Raw genomic sequence first — 21,625 nt, 5'->3', positions numbered from 1 at the left:
TGTTCTTTATTCAAGTACGACCCAGGTTTCGGCCTTTTATGTCATTGTCAAGTGACTGAGTTTATGTCATCAAAACATATTTCGGGAAATGACATAAACTGAGTCACTTGAAAATGGCATAAAAGGCCTAAACCTGGGTCGTAATTAAATAAAGACCAACTCAGTCAAATGGAGGTGTGTTCATTTAACAATTATTGTATGACTGTTCCTCAGCCACATCAAAAACTGTTGCTGTATTTATGGTCAGTTGTCACAAAATATCCCCTGTTATGGGCCACACCGCATTTTCCTTGTAGAGGTCTAGAGATGTTGATAACAGACGTGATGACAACATCGTGTAGCACTCTATTATTGACTTTTACGTTACAAATTATTTATTTTCCAGACCGCTACGGCATTCGAAGTGAGACAAGAGGGAAGTCCGAAAAATGGGAAAACTGAACAGGATTACGTATTGTATCTTGTGAAAGGCTTGGACTACGAGGAGTATGCAGTACATGTTCTCAACATACGAGCAAACGTAAGTACCCAATAGAAAAGAGTGTAACCACACACACACACACACATATATATATATATATATATATATATATATATATATATATATATATATATATATATATATATATATATATAGGGACATATCGTTTCATTATCGCTTTGAAGAAAATCAAATGCACTGGATACTGAAAGAGAGTAGTAAATTAATCCACAGAGAGTTCTCATGAAAATTCAAAACTATTTAGCCGTTCGCGTCAGTTCTGGTTGCAATTGAAATCACCAGATGCTTTAGCGTTCAAAAAGCTTCCAGTATCATTGTACCTACAATTATGAAATTTTTTCCCATATTACCCGTCAGTGTAAAAATTTCCAAAATGCGGAAACAGAAAGTAGTAGCACGTAGTTGAATATTATCTGCCGGAAACACTGGAAGCAAAATCCCACTTAGAGTTCTATTTCCTAAGAAATTGCGGTTCGCTTTCTCCAACCGCATCCCTCCCAAGAAAATAAAATGTCTCCCCCCCCCCCCCCCCAATCCACACCACATTTACATTGTACGTTCTTGCCTCTGTAGAACTATTTCACTTAGACTGAAAAGTAATGCCTCCACCTTCGTAACTCTTCAACAGCCGGAAGCTTTGGTATGCGTCAGGTACTGGCTTGTTCCATAGCCTCTTCTCTACAGCTCCAGCTGGTGGGAAGCCTTAGCATTGAATGGTTGTGTTGTTGCAGTGTAAAGTATGGAAATCTGCGCAAAGGTCGGTCAATGCGATTTAAGCAACGTGCAGTCACTGAATTCTTGACAGGAGAAGGTGTCACCCCAAAGGACATTCATCAGAGAATGAAAGCAGTTTATGGTGATCGTGTTGATGTGGGTTCTGTGTATCGTTGAGCGAGTAAGTTTAAATATGTTGAAGTGGGAACATCTGACCTGCGTGACAAACAAAGAGTTGGACGTTCTGTGACAACAACCACCGAGTCTCACAAGCAAAATGTTGACAAACTGATTCAGGACGATCGTCGTATCACTCAGAGAGAAACTGCAAGCACAATCGGCATTTCACAAGAACGTGTGGGTCACATTATTGCTTTGCTTGGCTATCGGAAGATCTGTGCACGATGGGTGCCCCGGGTGCTGACTCCTGAAATGAAAGTGCACAGACTTGAAATTTCCTAGGAACTCCTCTCGCAGTCAGGAGAATGAGGGTGACACCTTTCTCCATTCGTTGTGACAGGAGACAAAACGTGGGTACACCTTTACGACCCGGAGACGAAACGTCAGCCTATGGAATATCAACACAAAGACTCGCCCCAGAAAAATAAGTTCAAGACGCAGCCCTCAGCTAGAAAAATCATGGCCACAGTGTTCTGGGACGCAGATGGTGTTATCCATGTTGATTCAGAGCGATACATCGCAACGCTGCGAACTCTGAAACGACGGCTAACAAGGGTCCGAAAGGAAAACGGAAATGTTTTCCTGCAGTATCATAATGCCAGACCACACACTTCACGTGCCACCACAGGAGAACTCCAGAGACTAAATCTCACCCACGTACGGCGTCCTCCATACAATGCAGATTTAGCACCGTCTGACTTTCATATTTTCCCGATAATGAAAGACGATCCGCGGAGACATCAGTATGCTTCTGATGAAGACGTCGAGAGAACTGTGAGACTGTGGTTGCGGAAACAGAGTGTTGACTTCTTCCGTGATGGCTTCAGGAAACTTGTTCATCGTTGGCTGAAATGTATCCAGTTGGCTGGTGATTATGTAGAAAAGTGAATATTGGTAATTAAAGATCACACTCTAAGGATTATTTCTGCGTTTGATTTATTAAAATATTCCTATCCAAACCCAATTAACGAAGGTGGAGGCCGGCCGAAGTGGCCGTGCGGTTAAAGGCGCTGCAGTCTGGAACCGCAAGACCGCTACGGTCGCAGGTTCGAATCCTGCCTCGGGCATGGATGTTTGTGACGTCCTTAGGTTAGTTAGGTTTAACTAGTTCTAAGTTCTAGGGGACTAATGACCTCAGCAGTTGAGTCCCCTAGTGCTCAGAGCCATTTGAACCATTTTTTCGAAGGTGGAGGCATTACTTTTCATTCAACTCTCGTATTTTCAAAAATGTCTGTAAGCACTATGGGACCTAACATCTGAGGTCTTCAGTCTCGTATTTTCAGGAGATGGAAAGATTCTAGCAATAGTAAGATTAACCACTTGCAAGCGGTTAACACAATTGTGCTGAAATCGGTTAGAAAAGCACATTGGAATATTGTTCACGAACGAGTTGTCGGAGGGAAAGAGCTGATAGTGGAGTTATATGATACTGCTTACACAACAAACAATGCAGAGGATTTCTTTGAATCTGGTTTGCACATGGCAAAGAGGACTTTGAGCCATAATACTGTGTGACCAAAGATAATAAATATACGGGCAGCGTTTGCACAAATTAGGGAACAGCCTTGCCGCAGTGGACACACCGGTTCCCGTCAGATCACCGAAGTTAAGCGCCGTCGGGCGTGGCCGGCACTTGGGTGGGTGACCATCCGGGCCGCCATGCGCTGTTGCCATTTTTCGGGGTACACTCAGCCTCGTGATGCCACCTGAGGAGCTACTCGATCGAATAGTAGCGGCTCCGGTCAAAGAAAACCATCATAACGAACAGGAGAGCGCTGTGCTGACCACACGCCCCTTCTATCCGCATCCTCAGCAGAGGATGACACGGCGGTCGGATGGTCCCGATGGGCCACTTGTGGCCTGAAGACGGAGTGCTGCTGCTGCTGTTTGCATAAATTGCGACACCAGTAAGAATACATATGCCAAACATGAACTTTTGCATAAATCAGGTGTATGATAAAAGACGAACGGTCTGTATTACACAACTGTACGCAAATTTTACCAAACGTAGAATAGTTCGACTCGCCCGAGCGCTATTATTAAATCCTCTGTTTGTTATGGCATACATAGAAAAACAGTGTGAGGGAATATTCCCAGGAAGAGCTCCTTCCACGTCACTTGTGTCCAGGTGTACGGATACCTGCAGTTTATGTTGGAGAGCCGCAGAAAAGAAATTTACGACGAATCATATACACTGCTTGACACAAAAAGTGAGCACGCATAAGGGAAGGAGGAAAGGAAATGAAACTTCCCAAGTGTTGAGAGCGTGTTTGATGCTATTTCAGTGACTACAACTTCGAAATAAGTTTACAAGGAATTTCGCAGTATGATACCACTTACTGGCATGACGTCACACCTCCTCTGACCTGTATGCATGCACAGAGCCTGTCGGTAAGAGTTCTGTAGAGAGAAGTGCCACGTGTGGGCGAGCGTTGTTCTGCTGGAAAATAGCACCATGATAGGGTTGAACGAGAGGCAATACATCCCGTGCCCATGACGTACTGTCCTGTACCATTACCAGTTGCGACCTGAAGTCATACCCGATGACTCACCACACCCTGAAGCCACCCTAACATCACTGTGCCTCTCCAAAATATTGGAGGAGTAGGAACTGTCCTCACGTGTCCCCCGCCAGAATGAGAGGAGGCGGTAGTACTGCGTGGTCAGTAGAAGTGTGGTTGCGGTCAGCAGAGGCCAGTGACTTCGAAAGTGGACTAATCATCGGATTCTGTCTGAGTAGCAAAACAGATAAATCGAGACCACCGCTACCTTCCCTGGTTTCAGTTCATGAGATATTCTGGGCTTCCATTCCTCCACCGACATTCAAACGCGTCACTGAATTAATTGTCCCCAACACTCCCCAAGTCATCGCAAAGGCGAAGGGTGGACCTGCACCATAATAATGTTCACTAATTGGGTTCTGGGTGCTTTTGATGAGATAGTGTATTTTAAGTTATTTTTTACGTATAATATATCTCAGGTTCGCGACATAGTGTATGCCTAAATTACATATAACTGATGTCGTTTACTTTCATACATCACTGTAGTCCTACTTTTACAATGAAGTTAGGTGGTAAATATTTAGTTGACAATAATGCAGGAATGGTGTTTGTTGGCATACAACTCAGTCCCCTTTACATAAAGTAAGAACGATGGCATTTGTGGAAGAATGCAGTTAACTGCAGCGTTTGCGTTCAGTAGACTAGAGAGTCTCTTCCGTAAGAAAACTGAGCTGGTCATTGTTTTTTCCAGGATGGAGTCAATGAAACGACGATATCGTATGTTGTGGACGTGATCGACCTCCCTGATACACCGCCAGTGTGGGATACTTTTCTGCCGTCTATGAGCATCAATGAGAAAGACCCTCAAGTAAGTAAATCATTAGATTTAGTAATTAGCTGTATCTTTCCACCTGATCTATTCGCCCTCACATGATCCTATTTTCATCACGACCAATTAGTCACTGTTTACTTTCACACATCGTTCTGGAAATGGGGAGCCGCTCTCAGTGTCAAATTGAATAATGGAATTGAATAATATAATTATCACGATTTGAAGTTTTGACGTGTAAGAATAAGGTTAGTGCATAAGTTCGTAGGGCCGGCCGCGGTGGTCTCGCGGTACTAGGCGCGCAGTCCGGAACCGTGTGACTGCTACGGTCGCAGGTCCGAATCCTGCCTCGAGCATGGATGTGTGTGATGTCCTTAGGTTAGTTAGGTTTAAGTAGTTCTAAGTTCTAGGGGACTAATGACCACAGCAGTTGAGTCCCATAGTGCTCAGAGCCATTTGAGCCATAAGTTCGTAGGGTTTTTCCATAGATTTAATAACACAACAGATACACATAACAGAGACTTAAATCATCAGTAATACATTCTCCTTCACTGTTTACAACAGTCTGCCCACGCTTGTGTAACTTTTCCATTCCGCAACTGTATAAAACATGTGGTTTTGAGACGAATAACTCGCCGAGCCATGTTCGGTGCGCAAATTCATCCGTAAAAGTAAGTTCCTTGAAGGTTCTTCGATTGAGTGCGGAAAAGGTGAAAATCTGAGGGTGCAAGACCAGGTGACTAAGGTGGGTGCAGAATGACTTCCCAACTCCTATCTAGTGTTCTTTGTTATCCTATCAGGATAAGGGCCGGCGTTATCGTGAAGTAGCATAATGGTGACTGGAATACTCTCTTTCAAATTCTGAAGGTGACAGGGGTAAAATACAGGGAGTGAAAGGATATTTACAATTTGTACAGAAACCAGTTGGCAGTTATAAGAGTCGAGGGGCATGAAAGGGAAGTAGTGGTTGGGAAGGGAGTGAGACAGGGTTGTAGCCTCTCCCCGATGCTATTCAATCTGTATATTGAGCAAGCAGTAAAGGAAACAAAAGAAAAATTCGGAGTAGATATTGAAATCCATGGAGAAGAAATAAAAACTTTGAGGTTCGCAGATGACATTGTAATTCTGTCAGAGACAGCAAAGGACTTGGAAGAGCAGTTGAACGGAATGGAGGTTGTCTTGAAAGGAGGATATAAGATAAACATCAACTAAAGCAAAGCGAGGATAATGGAATGTAGTCGAATTAAATCGGGTGTTGCTGAGGGAATTAAATTAGGAAATGAGACAAAGTAGTAGATGAATTTTTCTATTTGGGGAACAAAATAACTGATGATGGTCGAAGTAGAGAGGATATAAAATGTAGACTGGCAATGGAAAGGAAAGCGTTTCTCAAGAAGAGAAAATTGTTAACATCGAGTATAGATTTAAGTGTCAGGAAGTCATTTCTGAAAGTATATGTGTGGACTGAAACTAGACGATAAATAGTTTGGACAAGAAGAGAATACAAGCTTTCGAAATGTGGTGCTACAGAAGAATGCTGAAGATTAGATGGGTAGAAAAAATGGTTCAAATGGCTCTGAGCACTATGGGACTTAACTTCTGAGGTCATCAGTCCCCTAGAACTTAGAACTACTTAAAATTAACTAACCTAAGGACATCACAAACATCCACGACCGAGGCAGTATTCGAACCTGCGACCGTAGCGGTCTCGCGGTTCCAGACTGTAGCGCCTAGAACCGCTCGGCCATTCTGGCCGGCAGATGGGTAGATCACATAACTAATGAGGAGGTATTGAATAGAATTGGGGAGAAGAGGAGTTTGTGGCACAACTTGACAAGAAGAAGGGACCGGTTGATAGGACATGTTCTGAGGCGTCAAGGGATCACAAATTAAGCATTGGAGGGCAGCGTGGAGGGTAAAAATCGTAGAGGGAGCCCAAGAAATGAATACACTAAGCAGATTCAGAAGGATGTAGGTTGCAGTAAGTACTGGGAGATGAAGAAGCTTGCACAGGATAGAGTAGCATGGAGAGCTGCATCAAACCAGTCTCAGGACTGAAGACCACAACAACAACAACATCAATTCACGCAGCCTACCTGGTCATTAATTTTGGATTGGGTCCGAAAGACGTCTTAGTTTTTGGCATTAAATGTCTTCAGTGATGCTTGCACCTCGGGGAAACAATCTCTAGTACATCACACCGTCGCTGTTCCACCAGATGAGTGATTTTTTTTTTTTATGTGCGTGCGCAAGTCTTTTTATGGAGAGTTGCTGCTTGGTTTGGGCTCAAAAATTCCTTTCTTTTCCTTATGTTAGCATAAAGCCACCATTTGTCACCACTAGTAGCGATACAGGATAGGAATGGCTAGTGTTCTTCACGCGACAATTGATGACGAGCAAGCCGAGATGCACATACGCCACCCGCTGATTTTTGTGATTTTGGCTTGAGCAAGCGGTACCCAAACACCCCATTTTTTAACCTTCTCCATTGCATTCAGACGTCGCACGGGGGTGGAATGATCACAGTTCGTCACATTTGCTAGTTCTCGAGCATACTGACGTGGGTCATTGTGGACTAATGGGTTTAAATGATCTTCGTCAAATCCTGAAGGCCCTCCTGAACGTGGAGAGTCACTGATGTCAAAACGATTCTCCTTCAAAGGAGAAAACCATTTTCTTGCCGTGCTCTGTGCAATGGCATTATCCCCATACACGGCACAAATGTTTCTGGCTCCCCCGCTGCTGTCAAGCCTCTATTGAACTCAAACAGAAGAATATGTCGAATATGTTAGAGTTTCTTGACTAGGCACTCCATTTTCTAGCATCCACAGTTCCGCTCACTAGCTCCATATAACAAAATGACAGTATGTAACCTCAAATATCAACAGTGAACTACAAATAAAAAATGACAATCGGTAAATAAACCCATAGCAACAATAACATCCAAAACGGAAACACTACGAACTTATGCATAAGTCTCATAAATTTTGAGAACATTCTTCATTGAGTGATGCCGTCTTTGTAGTACTATGTCTCCATCAACAAAATCTTCTCGTTTCACAAGCCGCGTTGCTTAGAACGAAACACTCGAGCTTTCGTACTGAGATGCAATGGCACCCCTTGAACGTTCCAAACAGGGCCTGAGTGACGATTGCGCGAAAGGCAAGTTGGGCGACTCCTATCAGCTTAATCCCGCTCAGTGACGTCATACGGCCCGCTACGAATTCCTTTCCTGTGCCACCCTCTTCATCTCAGAGTAGTACTTGCAACCTACGTCCTCAATTATTTGCTGGATGTGTTCCAATCTTTGTCTTTCTCCTCAGTTTCTACCTTTTACTGCTCGCTCTAGTACCATGGAAGTTATTCCTTGACGTCTTAACAGATGTTCTACCATTCCGTCCCTTCTCCACCTATTGTTTCCCTCACCGATTCTTCGGAGAACCTCCTCATCCCTTACCTTAACAATCCACCTAATTTTCATTATTCTTCCTTAGCATCACATCTCAAATGCTTAGATTCTCTTCTGGTATTCCCACAGTTCATGTTTCACTATCATACGATGCTGTGTTCCAAACGTACATTCTCTGAAATTTCTTCCTCATATTAAGGCTTATGTTTCGTAGTAGTAGACTTCTCTTGGCCAGTGCTATTCAGCTTTTTATGTCCTCCTTGCTCCGACCGCCATAGGTTATTTCGCTGCCTTGGTAGCAGAATTCCTTAACTTCATCTACTTCGTTACCACCAATCCTGACGTTGGGTTCCTCGTTGTTCCCATTTCTGCTGCTTCTCATCGTTCTCGTCTTTCTTCGATTTACTCTCAGACCGTGTTCTATACTCATTAGACTATTCATTCCATTAAGCTCGTCCTGTAACTCTTCACTTTTATGGTTCAAATGGCTCTGAGCACTATGGGACTCAACTGCTGTGGTCATAAGTCCCCTAGAACTTAGAACTACTTAAACCTAACTAACCTAAGGACAGCACACAACACCCAGCCATCACGGGGCAGAGAAAATCCCCGACCCCGCCGGGAATCGAACCCGGGAACCCGGGCGTGGGAAGCGAGAACGCTACCGCACGACCACGAGATGCGGGCTCTTCACTTTTACTTAGGATAGAAACGTCACCAGCGAATTTTATTACTGATGTCCTTTGACCTTGAATTTTAGTTCCTTTCTTCAACCTTTCTTTTACTTATGTCTTTGCTTCTTCGCTGTATAGATTCAACAGTATTAGTTAAGGACTACATCCCTGTCTTACACCGTATTTAATCTCAGCGCTTCGTTTGGTTTTTCACTCTTATTATCCCCTCTTGGTTCTTGTACATATCATATATTACCCGTCTTTCCCTATAGCTTACCCTTTTTTCTGAGAATTTCGAACATCTTGCACCATTTTACATTGTCGAGTGATTTTCCCAGGTCGACAAATCTTACGAGCGTGTCTTGATTTTTTTTCGTCTTGCTTCCATTATCAATTGCAACGTCAGAATTGCCTCTCTGGTAACTTTATCTTTCCTAAAGCCAAACTGATCGTCATCTAACACACCCTCAATTTTCTTTTCCATTCTTCTGTACATTTTTCTTGTAAGTACCTTTGATGCATGAGCTGTTAAGCTAGTAGTGTGATAACTCTTGTAGAACCTAAAGATTGAAATTTGGAAAATTTCTTAAGTAACCAAGTTTACTAAAATGAAATAAAATACGGTCCCCAGTCTAATTAGGCATAGTAATATGAAACATTACTTTTAAAGAATCTGTATTAAATTTTGGTAAAGGAAAGTTACCATTACTTTTTTCACAGAGAAGTGCAATGAAACTCTGCAATAATAAGACAAGTGATACAGTGAATACTAGCAGTCATAAATAGTATGTGCAAGCTCTCACAAGAACAACTGACACTTTATCTCTTCTCCACAGTAATGCTTCGTTTTATATAAATTATCTCATTATCAAATGTAGTGAAAGAGACTACTAAACCAAAAATGGACATGGACACAGTCCTGTTTCGTTAGTTACTTTTCATATAGTACAATGATAATTAAAAGTCACTGGCAATAGGATTTTTACGCTTACTACGAAGCAATACGGTTTCTCTTTTTATGAATAAACGCAATTACTCTAAGTTTATCTTTCATAGCCAAAGACTTAGATGGGGCCCTCAAACTGTCTTTCCAATTTTTACTACACAAAGCACACAAAACTCTAGAATTACTTCATAATGCCATTAGTAAAACTGACCATTACACGAAAACCAACTAAACACACTTTTCTGAGAATATTCGGTAGATGCAAATTTAGGTATTACTTTTCCACAAATTTCACTCGCCTTGCATGGATTTTAAAACAGTTAATGCCAGTGATTTTTCATACAGGTTCTTAAGTATGACTTTAAATGCATTTACACTCTAACTAACTTCAAGACAACGTGCTGTCTTATTGCCATTTATACAACCAGTAATTTTCACTAACAAATGCAGTTAATCTTTAAAGCACAAACACTTTGAATTAAAACAAATCAAACATTATATCGGTTTTCATAAATGCTATACTAACTACCTCCCGTGATTACAATGAACCCCACAGTATTTCTATACGTCTTGTTGCATTCAGAATTAAGCAATACCAACAATCACTTATTTTCAGTCGGCTGGCCATTAAAATTGACACACCAAGAAGAAATGCAGATAATAAATGGGTATTCATTGGAGAAATATTTTAGACTAGAACTGTCATGTGATTACATTTTCACGCAATTTGGGTGCATAGATCCTGAGAAATCAGTACCCAGAACAACCACATCTGGCCGTAATAACGGCCTTGATACGCTTGGGCATTGAGTCAAACAGAGCTTGGATGGCGTGTACAGGTACAGCTGCCCATGCAGCTTCAACACGATACCACAGTTCATCAAGAGTAGTGACTGCCGTATTGTGACGAGCCAGTTGCTAGGCCACCATTGACCAGACATTTTCAATTGGTGAGAGATCTGCAGAATGTGCTGGCCAGGGCAGCAGTCGAACATTTTCAGTATCCTGAAAGGCCCGTACAGGACCTGCAACATGCGGTCGTGCATTATCCTTCTTCGGAGGGATTGAATGAACGGTAGAGCCACTGGTCGTAACACATCTGAAATGTAACGTCCACTGTTCAAAGTGCCGTCAAACCGAACAAGAGCTGACCGAGACGTGTAAAAATGACGTTTCGTGCTCCCAGGTTCGTCGTTGAGTACACCAGCGCAGGCGCTCCTGTCTGTGATGCAGTGTCATGGGTAACCAAAGCCATGGTCTCCGAGCTGATAGTCCATGCTGCTGCAAGCGTCGTCGAACTGTTCGTGCAGATGGTTGTTGTCTTGCAAACGTCCCCAACTGTTGACTGAGGGATCGATACGTGGCTGCACGATCCGTTACAGCCATGCGGATAAGATGCCTGTCATCTCGACTGCTAGTGATACAAGGCCGTTGGGATCGAGCACGGCGTTCCGTATTACCCTCCTGAACCCACCGATTCCATATTCTGCTAACAGTCATTGGATCTCGACCAACGAGAGCAGTAATGTCGCTATACGATAAACCGCAATCGCGACAGGCTACAATCCGATCTTTATCATCGTCGTAAACGTGATGGTACGCATTTCTGCTCCTTAGACGAGGCATCACAACAATGTTTCACCAGGCAACGCTGGTCAACTGCTGTTTGTGTCTGAGAAATCGGCTGGAAACTTTCCTCATGTCAGCACGTTGTAGGTGTCGCCACCGGCGCCAGCCTTGTGTGAATGCTCTGAAAAGCTAATCATTTGCGTATCCCAGCATCTTCTTCATGTCGATTAAATTTCGCGTCTGTAGCACGTCATCTTCGTGGTGTAGCAATTTTAATGGCCAGTAGTGTAATTATGTAGAATGGATCCTAAGAGGTATGGAGATAGGAACCAATTCAAGGGCCGGACACACATTTTAAAATAATTTGCTTTATTATTGCAAATTAAACAACACTTAAATGTACTGGTTCATACGTTGACAAAAACCTGTCCTGTTAGATTTTGTTGAAGTGATGGCGCAATATTGGTGGCGAGTACATGGTGGCTACCTGGTTTCTCCTCTGGATGTAATTGGCTCTATTATCTCCTTCTTGGCGATACGTTTCCAACATGAGAGCCTTTTCCATTAATAGAGCACCACTTTGTCGCCGTACACACATCTGAGGCCTTTCCATATTACATCCAGGTACTGGAAGCCTCACCTGGCACCTGCGCAGCTCACTCTATTGCTGCTCAGACCAAAACTATCCAGTAGCTAGCCGCCGACTGACTGTGCTCTCTTACTTGGCGCCCAGACTGAGCGCCACATCCACCTTTTAGCCCGCGCCAACCACATTTTGGCGCGTGCCAACTCACTTCCATTACAAATGGAAAGTACTGTTGCTTTTCATTTTATACAATGCAAGTTCGTAGGTATGAACCAGCTTGTACATATTTGTAAACAAACACCTTTTAAAAAATCTTAACATTTAAATATATTAACATGTCAACACAAAAGCCACATAAGTATATAACATTTTCCTTCAGTTAATACAAGGAATAGTAAAGAGAAAATATTTTACACAACTTTCCACTTCGTTACAATAGGTCAAAGACATTACATAGTGAGAAATATATACTTGACATTAAACAGAATTAATCAGTACAAAATACTTACAGTATTAAACTTCCTGGCAGATTAAAACTGTGTGCCGGACCGAGAATCGAACTCCGGACCTTTGCCTCATATCAGCGCACACTCCGCTGCAGAGTGAAAATTTTAATCTAGAAATATCCCCCAGGCTGTGGCTTAGCCATGTCTCCGCAATATCCTTTCTTTCAGGAGTGCTAGTTCTGCAAGGTTCGCAGGAGAGCTTCTGTAAAGTTTGGAAGGTAGGAGACGTGGTACTGGCAGAAGTAAAGCTGTGAGGACGGGGCGTGAGTCGTGCTTGGGAAGCTCAGTTGGTAGAGCAATTGCCCGCGAAAGGCAAAGGTCCCGAGTTCTAGTCTCGGTCCGGCACACAGTTTTAATCTGCCAGGAAGTTTCATATCAGCGCACACTCCGGTGTAGAGTGAAAATTTCATTCTACTTACACTATTAATTATGGTGTTCAAAAATGGTTCAAATGGCTCTGAGCACTATGGGACTTAACATCTTAGGTCATCAGTCCCCTAGAACTTAGAACTACTTAAACCTAACTAACCTAAGGACATCACACACATCCATGCCCGAGGCAGGACTCGAACCTGCGACCGTAGCAGTCCCGCTGTTCCTGACTGAAGCGCCTAGAACCGCACGGCCACCGCGGCCGGCAATTATGGTGTTACATCACGACAGTAAAAGTTCATTATTTTTATTTATTTTTTATTTTTTCAAATTATCCAGTTCGGGACAGCATGTCCCATCGTCAAATGTATGTCAAAACCTAAGTACAACACTTCAAAATAATATGTGTTTGAGTGTGTTGTGGGAATCTCTCTGTAGGCATTATCTATAGCAGACATATCTTAATTTAGAAAGATGTACTTATTTCTGAGGCATGTCTGATGAGAGGACATGATTTTCTGAAGTTCAGTTATTTGAAATAAAATAATAAATCATTACAGACCAGTCTGAGGACTCAGAATAAGGCAGCCTAACAAAGGATCACGAATTCATGAATAGTCCACTCTTATGAAAGTGAGTATGTACCAAAAGTCGTGTATGACTAATTTTTAATATTTTCTAGTAGTAAATCTAGGAGGTAGCTCAAGCCTAGAAATAAGGTGTGACAAAGCCAAAAATCGCTCTATCATGTGGAATGTGTAATTCTAACATGTCCTCACATCGAATGATAATACTGAGCCTTTGATTAGCCTGTCTCTGACCTTCTGTATTGTCAAATGATTGTGATACTAGAAATACTTAATATTTTCGAGTTAATTTGACAGGTGCGTGTGAAAAGAAATGAGATCTATCTCCAGTACCCAGTGAAAGATAATTATTTTGTATAAGTATTAATCAAAAGTAAAAAATTTCCGATATATCAATGTCATCGCTACTTAGAATAGAATATAATAAGTAGTAACACCGAAATGTGTTTGCTAAACCCTTACATGTCGAACATGATGCGATCATGGAAGGCTACGATAGGAGCGGTTCAAAGATAATTGCTTCGCAAAGATTCAAGACCGAAGTTACTGGATCGAGATTGTCACCTTGACCACAGATTTTCAGGGACGACAAACGCGAAGATTGTGAAATATAATCCTTTCGTAGGAGAGCCTCTCAGACTCTTACAGATTTTTATTTTTTGGCTTGTAGACCTCAAAATATTACAGTTCAACACTAGGTTACCCTACATATAAAAACAATAGGTTTCGTATGGTCTAGCTCTCAGCTAATGTTAAATCTCAGTTTACAAGACATTCGATTAATAATACGATTTGTTGATGTTCCAGAAAGCGACTGTGGTAGCACACGACGGTGACATTAGTATTGACGCCGATATCTCTTACAAGCTGGAGGCGAAGAATGGTAAGTGAATAACAAATTTTACATCCACTTAAAACCACAAGGGATGAACAGAAAGAAATATCTTCAATTTGTTACATCGTAAAATATCGTGATAATGGAACAATTTTGGCTTTGGTGGTGATGGTCTAATGCCGTTCTCCAGTCATCAATCACCTAGTGCGAGGTAGTAATGCTAGTAGTAGATGAGTTTTCCTTTTTGGCAGCAAAATAACTCATCATGGTCGAACTAAAGAGAATGTAAAATACGTACTGCTAACAGCTTGATAAGCGTTTATAGAAATGGTAAGTTTGTTAGCACCGAATATAAATTTAAGTGTTATGAGCTTCTTGTAAGGGTATTCGTCTGGAGTGTACCATTGAAAACAAGAGAAACCTGGATAGCGCGGACAATAATAGAGCCGAAACAGTTCAGACAATAATAGAACAGAAACTTTTTAAATGTGACGAAGTCTTAAGGGGTAGATTGAATAACTTAGAAATTGCTAGTTTCAATAGTGCCCACTCTTATTATCGAAGTGGAACTGAGCATTTCTAAATCGTTTTTCTGAAAACATTTCGAATTATTTCCTAGTTGGGAAGAAACGATCTAGACCTAAATTTTCCTAGCTCTAAACGTTTAAAAACCTAGCCAAAATATCTTTGTAACGCGAATTCTCTTTAAAAAAAGCAACTCTTAACTTATTCTTATGTCGTTAAACCCATAAATCGATACGAAAACAGCTGCATATGTACAAAATATTTTAGCGTCGTTTTTGTTTACATACAGCCAAACTCGTGTCATTCATGAACTAATGCGTTCTCTAAGGGCCGGCCGGTGTGGCTGAGCGGTTATAGGCGCTTCAGTCTGGAACCACGAGACCGCTACGGTGGCAGGTTCGAATCCTGACTCGGGCATGGATGTGTGTGATGTCCTTAGGTTAGTTAGGTTTAAGTAGTTCTAAGTTCTAGGGGACTGATGACCTCATATGTTAAATCCCATAGTGATCAGAGCCATTTCAGCCATTCTCTAAGGTTAAACTTAATTCATCTTTAGAAATTGACCAAGAGTGGGAAATGTGGGTGCTGTTATATGTTGGTGAGCAGGTGGAATTGTTGCCAATCTTGTAGGAACCATTTTCTGTAGGGAGTGGGTGGGGGATGTAGTGGAGAAACATTGAGAAAATACAAGAGGCTCTCTCCTAGAACTGCAGAGTATGCAGCAGGAACATATTGATCAAGGAACAGGAAGAGGAAATCTCTGTCCTTTAGACACAATTTCAGGAAGTAAGGAAGAAACTCATCAATAGAGATAGACCAGAGGAGGGTAGTTGGGAACTGTAGTCGGTAGGAAGTGAGGGAAAAGAGAACGTGATCTAATAATCATCGACACTAAAAACAGGTATCCACCACCACCAGGATTAAGTGGGGAAGAGCCTAAGGTAGGACTAGGAGCGGGAAATGTGGAGCAAACTTCAACTGAGATGAGGAAGCCTAGGAATGTTCAAAATGTTAGGAAGAAGGAAGTTCTGCTGTTGGGTAATAGCCATGGGCGAGGTGTAGGCACTCAATGGATTGGAAGCGTAGGGGCGCCATACCAGGCCATGAGCGTTTTCGAAACAAATCGAGCGATGAGTGAAGTGATAGGAATGACACTGATGGAAGCCAACGCTGTGCGTCAATAGACAGGATTACGCCAGGCATGAACTACACCTTACCAGGGTTGGGGGGGGGGGGGGAGAGATTGGTGCAATGTGGAGGTTGGACCTTGGGTCACACATGTTTAAATACCTGTTGTCATGCATAAGAGAAGTAGGTATTTTAAGGATAAATCAAGATAACAGCTTCCCCTGCCTAATGTGTAACTCCAGCACTCAAAAGTATCTAAACTAACCACACATAAGACACATATTCTAACACATCATCTCATAAAGAAAAAGAAAGCACTGGAAAAAGTAATATGCGACCTTCGTCAAAACATTCTTTCCCTGTATTTCCCTGTTATTTCTTTGACTTCCTTGTGTACATTACAACTATCATATTTACTTTGATAAAACTCTGTTTCCTTGCACTGCTCCACTTTTTAATTTCCTTGTGCCTCCCTCATTTTTCTTCAGATTGCCTTATTTATCTTCCTGCAATCCGTTGGGTTTCTCCTATTTCTTCCTTCCATTAGACTCAGTATCTCATCCGTCATCCATGACTTCCTCTCCTTCATCGCTGGTTTCATGTACCTTTTCTTTTGTTTTTCTGCCAAACTGACATTGCTTGTAATGTCTTCTCTATTAATAGCTAAGTTGAGTTCCGTTTGTATATTCCGTTTTAGTATCAGGTCTTTCATTTTCCTCAAACTGCAGATTTTCTTTTTCTTTCTCTTCACTCTCTTCATTCTGACTTTAAAAACTCTTACAAGTGGTGTGTGATCAGAGTTTACATCTGCTCCTGGTAATGTTTTTCCTGATTTACATCTATTCTTGAAACCTTTATTTACTAGTAAGAAATCAGTCTGGTTTCTCACACATTTTCCAGGGCTGTCCATTGGAGACTTGCATGTATACAGTCTACTACGTGAAAGTTTAAACCAGGCATTCATGATCACTAGATCATTTGACACCCCAAAACTTTCAAGATTATCCCCTCTGGAATTCTCCTCTCCTAATCTAAATGGTCCCACCATGTCTGATGCTCTACCTTCCCCCACTTTCGAATTACAATCTCCCATCACAACTGTTAACTCATATTGTTAAATTTCCTCAAAATTCCATTTATATTATCATAAAATTCTTCCATCTCTTTATCCTTTTTGTCCGTTGAAGGGGCATACACTTGTATTATATTTACATCACTAGGGCTACCACTTGGCTGCAATAACATTATACAGACTGATACAGGTATGTGATTTTTCAGACATTGCTAGTTTCTCTGCTAGTATTACAGTGACTCCAAGTTGGTGCTTGCCATCTGCTCTTCCTGAGTATAGTACTCTGTGTCCATTTGTGTAAATATCTCCTATGTTTGGCCATCGCATCCCGCTAACTCCAAGTATCTCTGTTCACATGCTATCTATTTCTTGAATTGTGTTATGTATTTTCCTTCCTTGACTCACTGATTTTACATTCCAGATTGCCACTTTTATTTTTTCTTGGCATTTGAGTTTCTTCATGTCTGTACGCATAACTGTTACTCCCAGAGATCTGATTGAGGAACTTACTCCAGAAGCTAATTTCTCCATGGGTATTGCCATGATGATTACTAGGACATGCCAGAAGGTCTTTCATGTAGTCGTTGTCCAGTATGTTCTACATTCTTAGGCCGTTGACCATCTTCATGGTTCCTCCGTCTTTAGAACTAGTTTCCCAATTCTAGGGCAAAAGAGTGCCCCAATCTCAGTCTGCTATTGCCAAGAGAGAGGGGGAGACCCCTTATCACGAGAGCCACTTGGTCGCCAGATCTTAGTCAGTCTAAAGCAGGGTGCACCACAAGCAGGTGAGGATGGCATTTGCATAGAAATTACCCCTTACACCCCTACCAAAATCCTACTTTTCCTCAAACCGCACAAATCCTCTATTGATACCTCCTCCTACCGCCCCATATACTTCATCTCAGTGTTTAGCAAGGTCTTCGAATTCCTCCTCTTCTGAAGCATCCTCAACACCTGAAGAAACATCACCTCCTTCCTTTTAACCAGTGCGGCTTTTGTCTGACATTCTCTTCTGATGATGACCAGCTCCTAACCCTCACCCATCTACTATACCACCAACTAAACACCTGAAAACCTGTTATGTTTGTCTCAGTCGATCTAGAGAAAGCCTACGACCGTGTATGGCATTTCAGTCTCCTTTTGAAACTCTAGACTTGCGCACTTCTATTTAATTATGTCCATCTGAATGTATCCTTTCTCTCTTATCGCCCATCTGTTCCACAGCAGGTGTGACCCAAGGCGCTGTCCTCTTTGCTCCCCTCTAGCTCCTCGAAACGCCTAAACCACTCCCACCAGTCCACCACCTTCACTATATTGATAACAGCACTTTCCTTGCTCTCTGTCCTAAATTCCAGAAATACCAAAGATCCCTCCAAATCCACCTCAATCACTTTACCACCTGATGTAACTAATGGATTCTCAAGGTCAACCCTTCCAAAAAACCAGGCTATAATCATAGGACACACCATCCATAACTTCCATCTCCACGACCTCTACCTCACCATGTATGACCATGCTATCCAGCTAACTGACACACTAAAATAACTTGGACTAAAAATCGACTGCCAACTACTGTGGAAACCTCACCTACTAACCATCCAATGGAAAGCCCAAATAGGCCAAAACTACTAACTGACAGAGCTTGAGCATTGCACCCTTCACTGTGTGTGTGTGTGTGTGGTTTGAGGTTTTCGGGCGCTAAACAGCGTGGGCATCAGCGCCCAAACGCATAGAAACAGGAACACATGCGGTGAAGGGACGAAGACGGACAGCGAACAAGGAGAACGGCTAAAAGACACAGGCCTGACGCAGTTCCAAATCCTCACATACAGAGGCAAAACAAGAGGAAAAGAAACGCACTAAAAAAGGAAAGGAAACACAAGGAAAAGATAACAGAAACCGAAGTGAAACAAGTAGGTAATCGTGACTGGCGAACCTCTTACCTAAAATCTGGGTGAGCCAGTCACCCAGCAGCACAATAAAATCCTCTCCCTAAAATCCGAGGCAACAAATTGGACAGGACACAAAATCGTAAGACCTTAACCACAGTCGTTGCGTCGTCTTGCAAAATAGAGGGCAAATCCGGTGGCAAGGAAACCACCGCCCTCTGGTCAGAGAATAAAGGACAGTCAAGTAAAATGTGGCGGACAGTAATCTGGACGCCACAAGCACTGCAGATTGGGGGGTTCTCCCGCCGGAGTAAAAAACCATGCGTTAAGGGACTGTGCCCGATGCGGAGGCGAGCGAGGAGAACCTCATCCCGCCTGCACGACTGGTAGGACGTACGCCATGACCGCGTGGTGGCCTTGACCAAACGCAGCTTATTTTTACCAACTGCCAGCCATTCCTCTTCCCATTGACGCATAACACGAAAACGCCTCCATATCTACAAAACTTGAGCTGACCCATCTTTTGCTGTGCAAAAGTTGCATTGATCTGTGTCCCACCCAAGTTCTGTAAGTCCCTCCAGATCCTGGAACTCCATGCACTCCGCAAGGGTCATTTACCAGTTCATCAAATTCCTGCCTCTCCTCACTCACACTGAACACTTCTCAGCAATCTGCGCCCCCTGCAAACTTTAATAATCCTAAAATCTCCCCTCTACTTTCCAATCCTTGCGTGCTGCCACGCCTTTACCAACAAATCCCACCAACACTACACCTACACACCCTCAACATTCTCTCCCAAAGAAACTCCAGCCTCCTTCCCTTCCCAGATCATGGACTCTGCCGCAACATTTACCCATCCTAAGTCTACCCCACCCATTCCGCCTCATCGGGGCTATCTCTGCCTCCCCTCCTCATATTTCCTTACCCCCTTTCTTCCCTGTCTGCCTGTCTTTCCCTGCCCCTTTTCCCCAATCACTTTCATCCTCATCAGCACCCCATCAACTCCACCGCCTCTTTTGTCCCAACAGCCACTTCTACTCAATCGATATTATGCTCCACTCCTCCATCATTGTACCACCACATTGCTACCTTCCTCACCAGTCAATCTTTCCCCTTCGACAACAGACTTCCTATCGAAGGGCTTCAAGTTTCTAGTGAGAGGAAAGAGCTTCTTTTTTTTAGCTACAAGTGCAAGAAGTCAAATCTCTTGAATACATGAAAACTTTCATTCTGTTCTCACCTTTCTTGTTTTTCTTCCCAGTTAGTGGTTGTTGTCATTTGGCTGAAAAGCGGGTTGCTGTACCCCTGACAGTCCCCACCCTGCCCACCTACCACTTGGCCACATGTGGCGTGGGGGGGGGGGGGGGGGGGGATCAAATAATAATAAAAAAATGAGTAGGTGACACACAAATGGAAACATATCTACAATTTAAAACAAATTACATACATAATGGAACGGTACATACAGGATCAGCAGAATCTAAGTATATAACACAATTTAAGTAAAATCGAACATGCGGAAAGATAAAGGGCTGTGAACATACATGGTACAGAATAAGCACAAACCTCTCCACATGGACATTTCGTGTAAAGGGGAACTAGCCCATTATGGTCCATAGCAGACGCTGATTCAACTCATGTGGTTTCCATTCCATTCACGGCCAGACGTTCCCGCGCAAAGCAGCTATTGGCATCAGTTTGTGCTTTTGTGATACCTTGTAATAACATTGCAAAGTACTAATATTAATAATTGTTTCTATTTCTTACACGCTGATCGCATTTCCTGAAGAATAGAGAAACTTCTAAGAAAAAGGCAACGGTTGTAACAAAAGAGGAATGTAAAAATACCCGGTAAAGACTGAAGAACGACAGACGTAAGACTTCTATGTAAAGGCCTACGAAATCTAGATCACATAAGTGAAATAAAGCGATTTTTCATATAAAAATACGAAGCTGTGGGAAACCCACATACTAATGTATAATCAGTTGCATTCTAGAGGTTCCAGCAAGATGTAAAAGAGCAAAAGTCTCTTTAGAAACGCAGATGGACCATTATGGAACTCTTCCCTTAACCACGAGCTGAAATACTTCTCGACCATCCACTCTCAGATGTCTAGAACAAAGATATTGGTGGTTTATATAAACTATTTTTGGACAAGACTAGCGAAATCAATAGGACTTAACTTGGTATACATCCATCATTGATATACCTTTGTTGTTCAATACAAAGGCAAAAGAAATTGCTTGTGGTAGATTAGAAGACGATTCTGGTTTTGACGTTCATGTGTAACAGTTAGTTCAAAGAATCTTTGTAGTAATAGTTAATGTCATTTTTACATCATTATATTCTTTTTGGTGATAATTGTGAAGCAACAATGAAATAAGAACTTTCGGTAAAACACTGAATTTTTTCCTTGACATCACACACTACATTGTTACAAAGGCCGGCCGAAGTGGCCGTGCGGTTAAAGGCGCTGCAGTCTGGAACCGCAAGACCGCTACGGTCGCAGGTTCGAATCCTCCCTCGGGCATGGATGTTTGTGATGTCCTTAGGTTAGTTAGGTTTAACTAGTTCTACGTTCTAGGGGACTAATGACCTCAGCAGTTGAGTCCCATAGTGCTCAGAGCCATTTGAACCATTTGAACCATTGTTACAAATACCTGATATGGTACAGTGTGGAAAGCATTATATTCGGTGGGTGCATAAGTTCGTAGTCTTTTTATTTTGCATGTTGGTATTACGGTTGTTTTACGGTTTCTGTTAGAGTTTACATACTGTCGTTCTGTCATTTGGAGATAGT

General features: G+C 42.4%; 1 protein-coding gene and 1 pseudogene across 1 annotated transcript in view; both read left to right on the top strand.

Moving 5' to 3' along the window:
* Positions 1–21,625, top strand: part of LOC126195147 (cadherin-23-like) — a 460,891-nt gene that overhangs the window by 101,615 nt on the left and 337,651 nt on the right. The window contains exons 6-8 of the mRNA XM_049933652.1: positions 386–520; positions 4,649–4,765; positions 14,183–14,258. Of these exons, the coding sequence (XP_049789609.1) occupies positions 386–520; positions 4,649–4,765; positions 14,183–14,258 (328 nt within the window). The remainder of the gene's footprint in view (positions 1–385; positions 521–4,648; positions 4,766–14,182; positions 14,259–21,625) is intronic.
* LOC126196006 (5S ribosomal RNA) lies at positions 2,952–3,069 on the top strand (annotated as a pseudogene).

The sequence above is a fragment of the Schistocerca nitens genome, chromosome 7, assembly GCF_023898315.1.
Source record: "Schistocerca nitens isolate TAMUIC-IGC-003100 chromosome 7, iqSchNite1.1, whole genome shotgun sequence".
Lineage (NCBI taxonomy): Eukaryota > Metazoa > Arthropoda > Insecta > Orthoptera > Acrididae > Schistocerca > Schistocerca nitens.
Note: the sequence above shows the minus strand (reverse complement) of the source record. Positions and strands in the feature narration are given on the sequence as shown.